This window comes from Aphelocoma coerulescens, chromosome 1, assembly GCF_041296385.1.
Source record: "Aphelocoma coerulescens isolate FSJ_1873_10779 chromosome 1, UR_Acoe_1.0, whole genome shotgun sequence".
NCBI lineage: Eukaryota > Metazoa > Chordata > Aves > Passeriformes > Corvidae > Aphelocoma > Aphelocoma coerulescens.
In genome coordinates, this window is record NC_091013.1 from 29041737 (window position 1) to 29060446 (window position 18710).

The window sequence follows — 18710 nt, forward strand, 5'->3', positions numbered from 1 at the left end:
GCTGTAACCACTAATCTATTTTGGAAGGCTACAGTTATAGACAGGAGGTGGGCAGCACTGTCATCACCTCCTGCTTCTGACTTTAAAACAGAAAAGTTATGACTGTATTTGGCAAAGAGTCCAATGCTATCTTTGTGCATTAGCCATATTCAGAACACGCCTCCTTGAACAGGCCCCTTGAGATTTAAGGGGTGGAGAAGAGTGTTCTAAAAGACAACTTCAGCTTAATCCCTCCAGCTCTTTCTGCATTTGGGGGAAGAACAGAAAAACTGACTCCTCCAGAGGATGATTCAGAGAACCTAAATTTAGGTACTTGTTCTGAATCACTCCCTACTTAACCTGGGGAAGCATCCTGGAGACAACTGATTCCACAGGCAAAGGTTATCCTCTGTGACAGTTTCTCTCTCAATATCCCCTCAATTGTCAGTACTATTCTCACTGGCTTCTCAACTCCACCACAGTTTAGGTAGGAAGTTGTTGCTTATCCTCAGATACCTGTGAGGCAGAAAGGGAGGCACATTGAAGATGTCCAAATATCTGGTTAGGAGCTGCCTAATTTCAGCATTTAAATTGCCAAATCATTAAACAAATAGACTGATTTTCAGAAGTTATAATCTACCAAGACTTTCATAAATCATTAGTGATTTCACTAGAGCTAAGATGCGAAGCTGGAACTGGGGCAACTATTTTAGATTTAGCATTCTATCAAATTGTACCATGATTTTCCACAATTTTTTTGAGTTGTTTGTTACTTTTTAAACAGAAGACATAATAAGTATAAAGGGAAAAAAAAAGTCTTTATTACTAAATATATTCATACAACAGTTTTAAATCATAAATCAGTATGCTTTGAAATTTTAGTAGCACTTTGTCATTCTTTAAACGCTCAAGGACTTATCGCTTTTTCCAGGTGAATTTCCGTCTGGGTCCCTCTTGACCAGGCTTTTTTCGTTCCTTCACACGTGGGTCAACTGTTAGTAATCCAGCTACAAAACACAGAAAAGCACCCATTTATTTACTGCTACTAGTTAGTATTACAGGTATACTATCTCTGAGCCAGTAACTTTCACTAACAATTGGATTTGTAACATCTGGAGGGCTAAAGGTTCAGAACCACAAAACACTGAAAGGAGTGTCATCAGATCCTCTAACATTTTAACTTCTCTTTAGCAACTGAACTTCATTCATATTTTCCTTTACAAACCACTAAAAAAAACCACACATTGTTTTTTATCTATCCATATTGCTTTAGCCCTTAGAGCAGTGGTATCCAAACTTTTTTGATCATGCAGTCCTAACAGTATTTTTGAGCATGTACTCCCAAATATATGTATTTATTCATTTATAAATTATATATAGCACATTTTTACTGAATCCCAATGGATCAGTTGCACATTTCCCACTCTGGAAACCACTGCTTTGTGGTATATTTATATATAAATATACTTAAAAGTATATTTAGCAATGCCCCAAACATGTTCAGAATTATGCTGATCTCAGGACAGGTATCAAACTCATTACAATGTCTATTTACAAAGGTTTTCCTAGCAAGTCATACTTGCCAATGCTGAAAAGGTAGTCAAAGAAAATTGTTGCAAAGCACGAAGACAGCTTTGGTTTCATGGCTGGCAGTAGAGTGAAAAAAATTACAGCTGTTCTGCCTCTTAATACAGGCAGGTATGCTTGCTGCTAGTCCAGAAAGAGCACAGTTGGTTAAAAGCTCACCATTCATAACTCTGCATTTGCTGAAACAGTAGGGGCATCTCATCACTGAGAAGCATCAAATCCTGCAGTTATCTAAATAAATTCTATCTTATCCTAAGTAACTTGTAAACACTAAATAATGCAAGAGAGGAAAGCAGCTCCCTCAGTTTGGCTAGTTGCATGGAGTGCACTTATGCTCATTACTCTCTCTTCAAAGCCAACCCTCCAGCATCTGTGTTCGAGAAGAAAACTTTTTAAAACGTGACCAAGATGCGACCAGCCGAGTAAAACAAACCACAATCTCAGTACCTTACAGCTCACTAATGTCTGATCCAGATTTATTTAGTAGGGAATAACACATTCATGTTTTGTGATTCTATGTTGAGGCAATATAAGCTGGTTAATAGACCTAAAAGAGGTCATGAACAGATGGAAAAATGCTTGAGAAGTCATCCAAAATGTACACAAAGGATGCTAGGAAACAAGTAAAAACAATCTATAAATAAATGCAGATCCCCTTCATACAATATACAAGGTTTCACTGGGATTATTTACTCAAATCTGATCCTTAATGATCCTTGTATTAATTCTGTTAATTACCAGAAACACATTAAGAAACACTGAAATAATTTCAATTCCTACCTTGCCTCATGAATTCCACCTCCTTTTCTGTCACAAAACTCCTTAAGGCTTTTGCAGAGGCTAAACGTATTGCTCCAGCCTGTGCAGATCTTCCTCCACCAGAGACTGTGCAAACCATGTCATGTTTTCCAATTCTGCCAAGAAACTGGAAAGGGAACAACAACTGCTCCCTAAGGGGGGGAAAAAAAAAAAAGAAAAAAAAATTAAAAAGATTCCTGTGCATAAAGTTCCATGCAATGCACATTTCTTATCATTGTATATACAAAAACATAGTTAACTTTTGGGCAGAGATCCAGAAAGGCGTTCATATCTCATTCAAATCAATAGGAAATTAGCAGCTAGGAGCATATTCCAACTGCCAGCGGTAAATACTTTAAGTTCAGTTTTACAACTACTTTTATTCCACTACTTCTTTACTACAGATGCCAAGATCCATCAGCTCTGGATACTGAAACTGAGCAACCTCTCCCTCTATTCTTGAGCTTAAAAATCACAATATAAAATAAAAATAAAAATCACATTAGGAATACAAACTTCATGTCAGCCTTACGAGAAGTCTTCTCTATACCAGACTGTGCATATCCTCCAAAATCTGAAGCTTTACATGAAGTGCCTCACCTTGTTTGCTTCCACTACGTTACTGAATGCCAGAGAGTAAATACACATGCATGCAATTTGCAAATCTCTTGGGAAACACTTAAAGATAATATTTATTATTTATTTTTAAAATAAATTTCAAGTCCTTTCTAAGCGGACTAAAATCTGAACTATTCAAACAGTCTGTGCTCTTGGCTTTTGCATCCCTTCAGAAAAGGTGAGGCAAGGAGCACAGAGCAAGGCTTGCCTATCAGTAAACTCCTGAAAATTAGGAGGAAATGCAAGACATGTTTTTATAAAACAGATAGTTATACAGGGACCAGAACACAGAATCAACAGTGTGGAACACAGCACCAACATATGATTGCATGGCATTACTTTTGCTGGAATAATTTAAGTACAGTAAAAATACAGCATTTCATAGTGCTCTCACCTGTCCTGCAGCACTGGGAAGTAATGTAAAATGTCTGTTCCATTCACTGTAATTTTTCCAGTCCCGTTGTCATAAACTACTGCAGTAGCTCTTGCAGTTTTTCTTTTACCTTAAAGGAATTAAACCAAATCTTTTATGAGGCTTCAATACTCTACAGATCTTCCAAGTGCCCAAGTAGTTAAACAAATTTCAACACATTCATAAAGTACCAGCTGTTTTTTACAGTTTTTTACAGACTGAGGTAACAAAAAAAAAAAATAGCAAACAAAGAACAACTATCTTTCAATATATTTTCATCAATGTCTATTAAGTGGGGGAGAAATGTGGGTTGGGCGACCAATCTCCTTCAGCACAAAGGAAGCAATCATTCTGATAAAGGAATTATGAAACAAATAAGACATTCTTCTTCATTTTGGGGGTGATGGGGCACAAACAAGACTGGTTTTGAACTTATTAAACTTGGTGGCTTTTCTTAAATCACACGGGTTGCATGCTCATCAAACTTCATTAACTACTGTTCTGAAGATACTACTGAAAACCAGTGCAAATTAAATCACGGTTTGGTGCTCTCACATCTTTGTTGTCATGTAATCTTGAAGACAACCCAGGTAAGGCAGAGCTCTCTAGCCATTTTGCCCCTCAAATTCTCTGTGACCTTTGCTCTTATTGCCATCTGCTGCCTGCTACATAATACCCATCATCTCTAAGATTCCTCTTAAATGTACAGCATAAAGTGAGTGTGCACACATACTTTGTCCAGAAAGTCATCAGTCTTTCCTATACATGTTGTTGCCAAATTATTTTTTCTATGCAATCACTCATATCCTGTATCATATTGTTTTTCCACTGTGTCCCTCCAATGAAAATGTAACAGCCTGTGTTTAGAAGATACAGAGACCTTCATGGCTTTTCTCTAACATTCCCTCCATCTCAGTATGAATGATCAATATCCCATTATCCACCTCTGTCCCATAATATTTAGGAATTTCCTCTTCACATTTTCCTAGGCTGTTTGTAAATATCCAAATGCCTTGCTATTTATTCTTTGCATCTTCCAAGTTCCCCTTTGCTGGACTGCCTACAAAAGTCATGATAAAGGTTACTCAGTAGCCAAAGCATGCCATTTTTATACTAAGCAACAACACTGTTATATCCATGGAATTCTTCATACATGTTTGTGCTCCTACAGTCCTCCACTCTTTATGTTCAGCAATCAGCTCTGGCCAAAAATGAAAGTCCTTTCGTATTCTACAACCTGTAACACAATGGGGTCCTCTCTACAGAGGTACCACTGTATAGAAATACATACAAAAACAGCTGATAAAGAGTCTGGGCCAAAAGCTTGTACTTTCTCACCAGACCATGTCTTAACGTGGTGCTCTATAACATCACTAACAGCTACACATGCAGCATACATATATGAACATATAAAATGAAGCAGTGACACTTTCAGCAGTGTTGTACGTACTGTAAAGAAAGCAGTGCAAAGAGGAAAAAAATTACCAATCAACTTGAAATTATTACCTTCCCCAGTGCTGAAGGCCACTCCCTGCTCATCATACTGCAAGGGCTCAATCACCACCTTCTGCAACTGCACAGGAACCTCTTTGGAAAACTTCTGTATATAATTCTCCTCGATGTCAGCACAAGGCAATGCTACCAATTTTTGTAAGAGTTGAATAAATCTCGAATACTGTAAGACAACAAGACTTCATTAAAGGATACAAGTGTAATTGCATTTGCGAAAACTTTCTATTTTTATTTAATGGATCTTTCCTACTTCACTTTTATTGATGATTTCTGACAAGATGACACTTTTGCACCTACATGCTGATTTAAGAACAGCATGAAGTTGCATCATTTTCTGTGTGACTAAAGACACATAGTTCTTTCTTCGCAAAACAGTGAAACTTTACTTCAAAGCATAACCAACTCCTTTTTAATAAAGGATTATTGTATTAGAATGAAGTTCATCTCACTTTTAAAAAGAAAACATTGGGGGGGAAGGGGGGCTGTCTTAATTATTTTATTACTGTTTTATCAAAATAGGAAAAGATTTTCACCTGATTTTCAGTAAGTCAGCATATTCACTCATTTGGAAATAATTTTATTTCACTGAACTGAATCTCATAAATGATTATATTTCATAACATATACAGAAAATGCTTATCTATCTTTGGCTGTTCAAGCTGAGTTACTTTAATGTTTATGATTTCCTTTAAAACTGAACAATCAAGGCATTTAAAAATTCAAGAGATACTTGACTTAAAGGGCAACCTCTTGAAATAAATTATCCTTCGCTAGTGTGTGGTTCTCCTTCACCCTTATATCTCCCTCCAAAGTTCTTCAACATGTGATTAAAGAGTGCACACCACTGTGTTAACCCATTTGTGCCAAAAGCTGGGATGTCCTGTTACGAAGTGTTAACTGCCAGGAGCCCCAGACAGCTGTCACCAGATATAAAGGTATCATACCATCAAAAACGGATTTTTCATATAGATATCATAACCTGATTTTTGAAGGTTTTTTTACTTACAAGCAGTTATTGAAAGTATTTGTTCTTCTCTCTGTTACCAGAGTCTTCTCTAGCACAAAATTACTACTTTTCTTGTAACTTAATGATAGTCCCTGAACTCCGACATCACTTGAAAACTACTTCTACCTAACAATATGACACAGACATGTGGTAAAGCCTTTGAAGATCAGAAATATGAAAATACAAAAATGTAGAAATAGAGATGATAGAAGTAGAAAGCTTCCAAAATTTTCACTTGGAGAGTGGCAAAAGAAAAAAAACCCAATAGCTCTGATTTTGTTTAATAATGTAAACACCATTGAAAATTTTGTTGCAGTGGCAAAAGGTAAGGGTCTGAGAAGGTAAGACTGGCAGCTTATACCGAGACATTTCAAATATATTTAAACAATGTTCTTTACTATAGGCTGAGGCTTTGTGGTCTTACATGGGAGAGGCCAGTACGTACAAGGGTTTGGTGTTGGTTTTTGGTTCGTTGGGGTTTTTTTAAGTTTATTGTAATGTACTTTTACAGATGTAGAATGTACTAAAACCAAACAGTGAAGAACACCAAACTGGTTGTACAAGTAGACCTGGCACTTGGCGAGGAAAAATTGCCATTCCAAATGCAGGTGCTACTGAAAGCACTGAAGTCATAATGGCTTCTACTGCAAACAAGATAAAGTCTTCTGGACATTACCAGGATGGAGAATTTACAACAACTACTTCTAACTTTTGCTAATGGACCACAATCTGCTCGAGACCTTTCCACATCTCCCACAGACAAGGAAGCCATCACATGCTACTGTTCCACATGACAAGTGAGTAAAGGGCATGTTTGCTGCTGCATGCTATTTTTGCAAAGCTGTTGTCCACAGGACAGACAAGATTGAAGAACACTGCTTCTATGTGAAAAAACACTTGGTATGTTCAGACAAATAGAGTTACATTCTCTGGTACTGTCATATTCAAGCTTCCAAAAGCTGGCCACATAGACTGAACCTGCTCTTACAAAATCTAATGCTCTTCAGAGGACTGTAGGGAAAAGCTCTGAGTGAGAAAGAAGTGTATGACTATTAGGATGAATAGTCTTATCCCCAGAGACAGGTATAAAGGACAACTCCAAACCTACAGAGTGATACAGTTTGCAGACACCGGGGAAACTGCAACACCCTCCCCTCTCCCACCATATTCATAACAAGGAGAACATAACAGGAGGTATCTGTATCAAACCACAGATCTATACAGCTTTGTGTCTTGTTTCTGATATTTGATCCTGTAGCCAATCACTAAGAAAAAGGACTCCTTATTTCTAATAAGCCTTCTGTGATTTTTCTATCATTACCACGTCATCCTAAGGATTCAATAACTCTGTGCAGGTTTACTATTGTACAAATCCATAGGGTTTCCCCATCTTGAATATTTACCCCTTCTCTACAATTAGTAACAGAGGTTCTACCCCTGTCCATTTTTCATCTGTAACTACAAAAAATGACTATTTCTTTCTAAAATAAATTGTTATTACACCCCATTCCTGACCACATAATTAGATAACAAGGAACAAGTGCTCTAGGTCTCGCAATGTTATCAGGAGAAAAACTAAATTATGTTAATAACAATGGAAAGTTCTTAAGAGTTCTGTATTGTGCTAGATAAAAAATATCAACACAAGTCACTTCAAAACAACATGAATGTGACAGTGCTGTGAACATATACAGACTTCATCAGAAGATAGAAAACTCTTTTGAAGAGCACTTGCTCCTGCATAGTACCTTTACAGTATCCAAAAACGCACCCAGAGTCCATATTTTTAAGACACAAGCCTCCTTAAGATTCGAAAGATTAATTACTTACATCATCATCTGACAGTTTTTCTAACAACATTTCTTCCAATTCAATCTTAGTCAGCCATCTGCTGCCAGCCAGGTTTCTGTTTAAAATATCACATATATTCTTCCTTTAATTAACCATGCAATTAGAGTTACATCACAAAAGACCACACATACAGTCAGTCTTCGTTCAGAAATACATTTTCCATTACAAATGAATGCAGATCACATTCCTATAGTAAACATGCAAAGGCCTATGTTGATTTATTTTAAAAGATCTGCCTTTTGAAAGGTATGGTAACTTCATGTACTGAATTAACCACATGAGCATTATGAGTATCAGTTATGCATTATTCATATTATTGAAGTCTGAGATTGAATTAGAGTAATACTGTAATAGGAAGTGATCTTCCCTCCAACTAAGGACTTACTTTTAAAAGCCTGCTGCCAGGAAAAATTTGGTTTACTAGAAGCAAAGAGCAAAATCAAAGGCAGAATGTTAAAATCAAATTATTTTGCCTCTGGTCTTTACTTTTCTGATCAATATAAAGAACTGCACTAGCAGTACGCATAGTCAAAGTACTAATGTGGCAGTGACACCCTGTACTCTATCTACTGTGTAATCTTGAGCTGCTCAGCACAGAAACTGCTCTGATGATAGCAAAAGCCGAAATTTCTAAGAAAACAGCCTTGTACAGGAATGCTAACACAAAGAAAAAACAATGCTTGAAATAAATATTTGAAAAATATATGATATGAAATGACCAACTAAACAGAACGTCACCATAAATATAAATACCAACATTATCAGGTAATTTTAAGGCAAAGATATAACTAGCTTTTTAACTCCTCAGGTTTTTTAGAAACGGTGTTTTCAGCAGCATTAAGGAAGCTGTGATTCAGCAAAACACTCCTGAAGGTGTTTTTAAGGAGTACTACTTCTCAAGCATGTATTTTAGTGCTTTTCTGAGCCAGGACATGAGAAACTATTATTTAGAAACCATACAGATTTTAACAATGATTTTAAAAAGATTCCAATCCTGACAGACTGAAGTAGATACTTACATTTAAACACTGTTACTTGCTACTTCTAATGAAACTGGATAAAATTTCTTACATGTGAAAACCTATAAACTTGAAGTAGTTCAGAGCATGTCCTAACCCTACAGTTAATATTACAGAATGTGTTCACAATAGATTATTTTCTGGGAAAAAAAAACCCAAACCAAACCAAACCCCAACAAACCCCATGCCCCTCACACCAAAACAACAGTCCTTCCTATCAACCCTCTACTTACACTTAGGAGAGAAATTATCCTATCCAGACTAATCTCAGAGGAAGTACCATATCCAGTGTTGAAAGTAAGTCTCAAAAATCCTTTAAATTCTCTGAGCTTTACAAACCTAACACGGAAAAAAACCTTTCATCTCTGACTAGCTTTAGGTCGTTTTTCACATCAGTAAATCCACTGGCTGAGCTCTGGAAGGAGTCAGGTTATTTTTCAGTAGCATACATCAAGAAACTAAATTCATTTGTTCTCTTGTCTGCTCAGAAACTAACATGAATCTGTAATAAAACATTCTGTGGGTCACAGGATGCTATTTATATCATGAAGAAACATGAACTTCTGTTATTTAAGAAATTGAAATAATCTCAGCAAATTAATCCTTTCTCTTCCTAACATAAATAACAAATGGCTGAAATGAAGAAGTGACAAACCAACACGATGTGCTCCTGGAGCAACACATAAATCTGGCTAGAAAATACAGAGCAAGAACAAAGACAAAAACAACTTGGGACTGTGAAAAAAGTAACTATACAGAAAAGCAGTAAATGCCAAAACCAAACCCTCCTAGCTGTATCCATTTCTTCTAAACGCTTGCTTAATTTAATGTTCTAATATAAAATCCTTGCAAGAAATCTCAAAATAAAAAAATCAAGAGTAGTCCAAGAGGAACAAACAACACTGAAAAGCATATTCTGACTGTATGCACTAAGAAACCAACAACTGTAGATCTCCCATAGCTTCTGGTTGACATGGACCTTTTCTGTCCAGTGGCTGACTAGCTGAAGAGCTTGCTGTGCATACCAGAGAAGCTGAACAGGAAAAAGAGAAACTAAATTGAATTACTAATAGTGGTGATAACTCAAGAATTCCAGCCAAATGAGCTTTTCTAAAATTACTAGGTTTTGATGATTTCTGTTCAAAGCCATTAGAAAAAAAAATGTGAAATTAAGTATTTTGATACTCTTCAACTTAAATATTGGTATGTTAAAATATTCAAGAACTGTAATTAAAGACTATTAAATAGCCCAGCCTTAGGTCTTAGGATTTTCTCATCAGAAACAGTGTAGTTGGTACTTTAAAAGCCCTTGTTTTCTTACAAAAAGTTTACCTCCTTTTTACAAAATGCTTTAATAAAAGACATAATTAGAAAAACTCATACAGAATATATGTTTTTTATATATAATAAACCATTCATATATGTAAGTATATATATGTTTCATACAGAAAACACAGAATTCTGGATATTTTCTGTTTATTTACAAATCACACTTCGGAAGTTTTATAAAGCAAAGAATATTGAGAAGAGCAGAGAGAGATTAAAGAGTAAGAGAAATAGGTGGGCTTTCCCTACTCTAGCAGTGAGAAGTGAGCACTCCACACTCCACACATACCTCCTAAGACTTTTCAACCTGAAATTACCATACAAATATTACACAAGGAATAGAGCAAAAGTCTGAAAATACATTTGTGTACTAGAAAGCAGGTGGGGTGAGGAACTACCAGAAGTGCCAAAACAGGATATGAAAATACATTAAGAAAACTACTACCAATATTCATTCTAATTGGAAGCTTACCTTTTTTCCTTCTGAAGAGGATGGTCTTCAGCTACCAGTTGGTCTTGGTGCTTCTGAACATTCAGAAATTTTTCATATGTTTCCTTAAATGTATATGGAAAAAGTATTTAAATAGATTTTTTAATTTAACCTTTAAATTTTGCTATTTAAAACAAAGGCTTATGTGGTTTTACTCTTCAAACACTTAAAATGCAGAGGTCAGAAGACAAGCAGAGCTCTAACAAAAAAAAAAATTCATGTGCAGTTCAAAATAATTGATTTTGAATTCTCCAACAACGTTTTTTGCCTTCTTACATATGTTTGTAAAAAAAGAGAAGTTATCAACTGTATACAGAAAGACAACTACATTTGTATAATGAATGCAACTCCAAAACACACTGCACAATAATTTCATTCAAAATAATTGCATTCAAATTTTGGTTTGACTTCCTCAAAATACTGACAAGGTTTAAGACTTATTTAATTTCATTTGGTAAGGATTTTCGTACATGTAGAAGTGTCAGATTTACTGGTGGCCTGTATCAGTCAGAACTTCTTACCCTGCCATATCTACATGGACAAAAAGTTGCACATTTACCATAGTCAGAACTTCTGTTCTTTTAACCATACAGATACACTTACTCTAAATTTTCAGTATTTTTCAATAGTTTTCTCAAAATTCTTAGCTATGTTATTATTTTCAAACAATGGTGTGACAGTGATTTAGTACTTCAGGAAAAAAGAAAAAAAAAGGAGAAAACACTCAAAAAAGTCACAGTAAAAATATTACAGAACAAACATATTTTAAATCAAGTATTTTTAGGGGTTTTTTTCAGTTCAGAAACTTATGGAGACTACTTGTTCTAAAACATAATATTGAACACTGAATTACAACAGTGATTCAAATGCAAAGTTAAATAGGAGTATTAGGAGAAATAATTATAAATTATATTGAAACAACAGGACAGTTGTACTACAACCAAGTACTTAAATGCCAAATAATTTACTTTAATTTACAAGTGAAATAGAAAACTTATAGTCACTTTCCTATACTGTAGTAATAAGAGTTTTAGCAAATACTAGAGAAAAATAAGTGTAAGAATTAGTGGAGACAAGAAACAATGGTTTGGGGTTTTTTTATTTGTATTACTTACATAAAAACAGTAAAGGAAGAAATGTGAGACAGCTCTGTACTGTCAGATATTAACTAATGAAATACTAGTTCTTAACATAAACCTGGGATTTATAACAGGATGCAGTGACATTTCTGTAACAGCCCAAAAATAACCCCAAAATAGAAGCGCCTTGCTTAGTTATAAACACCTACTGTTCAAGCTGATTTTTTCGCTAATATAAAATACACCTGCACACACACTAAAAATATTTGTACTTAAAACATATGAACAAAGAACAGATTGTTATCTCCGCTGCACTCAAAGCACTTAAATAGGGACAATTCACTGAAGTTTCTGATGCAGGTCACTGATGACATTTTTAATGGCACAGTGGAAAAAATACTTTTTAAACAACTCCAGCTAAAAATCTTGAAATACAAAATCATTGACTTTTGAGACAGCATGAGAACTCATATGTTATAGTAGTAAGCCTTTCAGAAATCCTTAATTTTTTTGAGATAATTGTATCAGACAGGAACTAGGAAAAACTTTCAACGAAATAAAAGTTTATTTATCCTCAAACACAGGAAACATTCCCATAAAAGAGAAGAAATCCTATTTTCACGTATTTCCAAATCTCACAAATATAACTCTACACCTCTAAGAAAACAAGATATGGCGTCACTACTGTGGGCAAGATTTATGTCACATAACTCTCGTAACCTTAACAACTCCATCCAGAGCTGACTATTAAGCTTCAAAAATTTTTGCCTATACATTAAAAGCACATACATAGGTGGGGTTAGAGAGCATGAGGTGTACCTGCACGAAGCAATTTTTAGGCATCTGGAGTTAAGACATGGAAAAGAATGAGTATGGAAGCTTCTGCTTGGGACTGCAGAGTGAGGGAAGAGAAGGGGAAGGAGGGCAGTGGCTGTCCCTCAGCAAGCTGCGGAGAGCTCAGCTGGAACAGTCTTAGAGATTGATTCTGATGAGCTCCATGAGTTTCTGCATTTGGAAGAAGTCAAATCAGGCACAAAGATGATATTTTGGTGTCAGATGACTAGAAGAGGTACTGGGTTATTAAGTCTTATAAATGTGAAAGGAGATTTTTCACCTTACTGCTACCCTTGGCTTAACTCTTGCCTTCAAAAGGCAGAGGGTACCACTATCCTACTTGCAAAAGCAGTCTCCTGTCTGCCTCCTCACAAACACCCATCCTTCTCCAATACATTCTGGAATACATATTTATGTATTGGTATGGTCAGCAAAAATACATGAACAGGAGCTCAACAAAAACACAGTTACATCACAGGTCCTTAAAAAAGGACATAGGGAGGTAAACATAGACTGACTACAGTCAGAATTGCTTCTAAACAGCAACTGAAGTATTTTCAGGTAACATGACACAAGTTAAAAGAAGACTTAAGGATTTCATCATATTTGGAAACTATTGATAAACACAGGCAAATAAAACAAGATATGGGTTACCATACACCACTTTTTAGCCTCAGAAATTAATTGTCAGTTACAATGACAAAAAGCTTTAGAACAGCTGCAACAGGAAGATCTTCCTTGAGACCCTCCCTAGGTATTCCCAAAGAACACCAACACTCCACAGCCCGTTTAAGTTCTAAGACTGTGCACTTTTAAGAATTAAATGATCTCTCTAAACTGTTCTGGTTAAATTACAGCAATCATGTCTATTCAGACAAAGAACCCTTTACGCAGGAGATAAAGTCAAACAACAGTAAAAAGTAGCATTTAAAGTAATTCCAAGTGTAAGAAAAATGTTAAGTATAATTTCCTACATATTTCTGGCAATGAAAGTGGACATGCAACTCTTAAAAAATTTTGGTCTGAAGTACCAAAAAAGAAAAAAAAAATTGATGCATGTATCTAATCTCTGTATAGAAATGAAGCCAACAGACTGAAAGAACCACTCACGTGTGAAGTAAAGTGTGTGGATGAGCCTTTGCAAATTCAGGAATCACATGTAATGCCCAATAATTTATCTGACAAATCTTCACTCCCCAACGGCTAAAGAAAGCTTCAGAAGACACACTTGCTTTTTCAAAGCTGGCAGGTGAAGATTTTACTAATCACTTGAGGATTCAATAGTCCAATTCATGACTGTACACATCTGTGTGTCTTGTAAACTCAGCTATTACACAATCAAAATAGCTGATTTTACAAGATTGACTATGTACTGAAATGCTTACATTTCTAATAGAAAGATCAAATTTCAGATCTCTACAAGGACACTTAAAATAATTAAAAATTATTTTACTCTGCATTAAAAAAATAGGGAAGAAATCAGCAAATGAAACCCTAAAAGAGATTTTTATGGGGAAAAAAACTCTATTAACATTATAGTTAAAATATGCTGCAGAGCCCACATTTTACCTCAGTTTGCACTTTACTTTGTTTTGTCTGTTTTGAGGTCAGCATACACTTTGAGGGGTTTTAAGTTTTGGAGTATTTTTAAGAGTTAAAATGCTCAATTGTTAGAGCATTTACCTCAATCAGCAAGCCCTGATGTTTCTAAAAAATTACAAGCAGCATGATTATATGAAATTACTATTTTTCTATACACAATGGTATGAAGATACCATTTTGTCTTGCTCTGCACATTACAAAAATGATATTATTCTAAAAAACTTTTAAGTTAAATGATGATCAAATGTACTATCAAGCATTTGTGAAACGGTGTTTCATGCAATAAACATTCTTTTGTGTATCAGAAGAAAAATAAATTGTCCTTTTCCCTACAGCTAAACTTTATTCAACAAGCAGAACAAAGACAATAATGCATGTAACAAATATCTTACATGATAGTTCATTTCATATTGAAAGCCAAACATGTATAGTGGCAATTATAATGCATTCAAAGATAGTTTCTTTTCAGTAAGTGGATAATACTATTTATTAGCACTAACTAAATAATAATGCTATGCCCAGTTATATGACTAAACAATAATAAAATTCAAGTTCCACATGAGCCTATGTAGCAATTAGTGGCATACAAGTTTAAGCTAAATATGTTTATCCGGTTTATTAGATTTAATGTAGCAATTTAAAAGACATCCTCAAATGAGATTGATTACTTACACTAGGCTGTATTAACATACAACTCTTTTCTGGACAAATTAATTAGCTTTGAGACTTAAGAATACATTTTGTTAAATACACATTAGTTTAATAAGTGGTTAAAACAATGTTGGGAATTTCATGCAGATTTTGGCTTTTATTTGGCCGACTTAAAAAAACCCTGTTAAATCTCACTTAATGTATTTACATTTATAGAAGCCTATTTAATGAAAATATTCGGAAACACTTGAACACTCAAGTATCCTATACTAACGAAAAATGCATTTGTCAAGGCCATTTGTTTGAAGGTGGTTGCCACACTCTCAGAAACAAAACGCGCACTATACTTTTAGAGATTTTCAAGGCAAGCTTGCATACTCTAACTGCTAGGTAGAGCTAAAAATAAACTTGTGCTCCTTGTAAAATTTGTAATTTCTTCATTATGATGGAATGCAACAAAACATCTTGCCCTTGGGTTGCTCTGTTTCAGCCAAAACAAATGCAAATGGCTTGTCAGATGACAGCTGTTTGATAAGGCTCCTCTACAAGACCTGCATGCTTTACTTTTTTCCGTGAAACTTGGGATGAAAGGCAGAAGGCAGGAAGAGAATTAATGTAGCATACAGTCTAAAGGCAATGCTACAACCGTGATTAAGTAGAAAAGTTAAAAGGCACAGATTTTCCACAGCCTTGCTGCGTGCAACCCATCCGTGTAACAAGTTGACAGGCCTAGCGCGTCAGCTCCATCATCCTCTCCGACAGCTAAAACGCAGCATTGCATCCCTTTTCAGAGAAAATTTGCGTCTGCACCATGAAGCGTTGTACATTATTTCTTAGCACTGCAGGGGGCTCAAGTCCATATGGAACCTTCACAAATATTACCACAGATCAAACCAGCGGCGTTTCGAGGCAGATTTGACATACCTATTTAAATGAACAGCAGGGGTCCTCGGGCTGCCTCGGGCTGTGCAGGAGAAAACCTCTGTGGAAAGCCTATGCTGCAGCTCCATTACTCAGCAAAGACACTCTCTACATTTATCATTCATTTCATTTCTGCCAGGGCAAGAAGCTCATTTGCCCAAGGTCAACAACAACAAAAAAAAAAAAAAGAAAAAAAGAAAAAAAAAAAAAAGAAAAAAAAAAAGTGGGGGTGTTTTTTATTCTCCCAAAGAAATAAATGTACCTGACAAGAGGGGATTTTGTCCTTTGGGTACACAGAACACAAATAAATATCAGATCATTCTAATAAAAACACTATACTCAGTAAAGCTGTGCACTGAAATTGTGACCATAAAGTTTGTTTTTCTGACAACTGACTAACCACAAAACTAACTTCTTAAGACTATCTAATGAGGAAACAAAATCTGACACGAATATCCAATTAAATATTTCTGCATTATTACATTATACATTATTAATGCTTTTGTCTTCTATAAGTACATGTAAGAAACAGGAATGTATTTCCATAGACTCTTCTAAAGATGAAGATAATGCTTTTGCCACCGATGGTGGCAGATATGAAAGGTCTGTTCATAATCCATGTTAAGACTCAGGGTCTAGTGATGTTCTATTAGATACAGCTTTTTTCATAAAGGTAAAAGATGCAGATCCTTTACTCCTGGAACCATATTAATCAGGAAAAGCCTTAAGTTTGCATGAATGAAACCATCTTAGAAAAATCAATTAAGCAGTTTAAATGCAAATTTTCTTCACACTAAATGTCAGCACAAATAACATTTCCTATAGCTTTGCCCTTCACAGAGGAAAAAAACCCTAGTTTTCATTCTACAGTGAACTTTGCTAGAACTAGCCATTTTTGTTGGATGTGCATTCTCCACTACTACTCTTTTGCTACCAACTAGATAGAGCTTACAAGAAAGTGTTCAGACTATTCAAAACCAGTCTATAGCCAAAACTGTTAAATGAACCAAAAATTAAAGGGAGAACTATTATGTAGTGTGTCCTCTTAAATGTGACATAAAAATGCTCACAATAATGAATATTGTGTCACAAAAATATACATTGCATTTAGCTTCAGTGGTGATATTATGGCCTACTGTGAAGACATAACTAAACTCGGGAGCTCCTGAGTGGCACCTCTAGAATAACATGCACTTGACTGGGAGCTGACATTATTTATTACAGGTAACATACTTACATGCATTAATGAATAATATGACTGCTTGCCAGTATAAAAGAGGAAGTGAAATGGTCGGCCATCTTCTCCCCACTGGATTTCTACGGGAAGGCAAGATTAGACAAGCAAGCAATATACAATCACTAGAAAACCAATCCCTTGTATTTAACTGCAGTTATAAATCTCTTTCATAATACTGATTGTCTTTTTAAATATTAAATTTAAAAATTAAATATTAAATTTAAATATTCTATTTAAAGACATTTCACAGGTATTCAATCTGCCTGGAAATCTTAATGATTTAGACAATATTTTTAAAAGCTTATCTCCATCTGCAATTATAATCAAATATTTAACATTATAGTTGTAAATATCATTTTACATGAGGAAATCCTTCATGTACATCTTAAACTTTAAAAGACTGTATAGGTGGTATTATAAATAAAAGCATACATTTTAGAGCAAAAAGAGACAAAAAAAGTAAGAGACAACTGAAATCTACATTGAAAAATGAAAGATGAAAGATTAGCAGGTCTGGAAAACAGTGCTACAAAAAAGAAGTTTTTCTTACCATAATACATCTAAGCTAAACTAAGTATGTGTACAATTGCCTTTTGTGGCAACAACCGTATTCTGAACTTGGGTGATTTTAGAACTTGTTCATGTTATTACATTTGGGATATTTAAATACAAAGATCTACCCTATAGTTTACATAATTAGTTCAGCAAGAAAACAAATGTTACATATTAATTCAGCACATCCAGTGTATTTTATTCATTACAAAATGTTATTTAAGGACAATAAATTTCAACTTTGGAGAAAAAACAAGCAAACTTCTACAACATGACAAAGATCTCTTCCAAATAAAGAAAAATTACAAAAATAAAAACCTGAGAGCTTTTTACAAATTGAACTGTAGAGAAAGTCCCAGCCATTTTATCCAGTGAAGTTCAACTAAAGCTATCTATAAACTAAAGGCAAAGATAAGACTCCAAAAACCTGTCTGATAAGCACTATATATACTGCAAAACTTAGCAGAAGAGAAAGAATACAAGGGACTTTTACCCACATATACTATGAGTGGACTGCATGATTTTCCATGTATGCAGCCGTGAAAGCATATTTTGTTGAAATTACTGTTCAGGGAACATTCTAAAGTATAAATTTAAGTTTTTGTACTTCAAAGTTATCAAAGACGCAATACATAGACAGGACAAAGCTGCCTTAAGAGATACTTATTGAAAGTGTTATTTTTAGATGTAAATACAAAACTACACATTTATACTAATTTGTTCTTACAGTCCTCAGGATATAGCTAGCATTTCAAAGAATTCTTTAGTCCTGAAAGCATATAGAGTAGTAGCATAGTTCTTCCATGAAACAGCCTGTGGATTTTAAAATTGCTTAATGATTAACTCTCTCCTAACCTTTCAGTTTCTACTTTTTTACTTTACAATACAGGGAAGTTAAAAAATAAGGCATGATACCATTTGAAAGCTGAAATTTCAAAATTTCAGATAGTTTAGACAGCTTTCCAAAAGACACAAAGTTCCTGAAAAAACAAGTATCATTCATTCCAGCAGCAAGAAAAAGGAAGGAAAATGTCAAGATTTTAATGATAATCAGAAGTGCTCATCTGGGACTTGACAACTCAGTGAATGTAGAATTTCACACCCACGCTACTAGTTCATACCAAATGATAGTCAAAAATGGACAACAGGTTTTGACATTATTTTTTAAATGTCCTATGTAAAATTAAATTGCTGATTTTAGTGAACTGACCAATGTACTGGCATATCACTGACAAC

General features: G+C 34.9%; 1 protein-coding gene across 1 annotated transcript in view; it reads right to left on the reverse strand.

Annotated features, from left to right (window-relative positions):
- Positions 1-778: 778 nt before the first annotated feature.
- MRPS9 (mitochondrial ribosomal protein S9) overlaps positions 779-18710 on the reverse strand; it is a 34206-nt gene continuing 16274 nt past the window's right edge. The window contains exons 5-11 of the mRNA XM_069005297.1: positions 16923-17002; positions 10581-10663; positions 7743-7818; positions 4901-5069; positions 3377-3485; positions 2347-2516; positions 779-986 (exon numbers count right to left, since the gene is read on the reverse strand). Of these exons, the coding sequence (XP_068861398.1) occupies positions 895-986; positions 2347-2516; positions 3377-3485; positions 4901-5069; positions 7743-7818; positions 10581-10663; positions 16923-17002 (779 nt within the window). The 3' untranslated portion in view covers positions 779-894. The remainder of the gene's footprint in view (positions 987-2346; positions 2517-3376; positions 3486-4900; positions 5070-7742; positions 7819-10580; positions 10664-16922; positions 17003-18710) is intronic.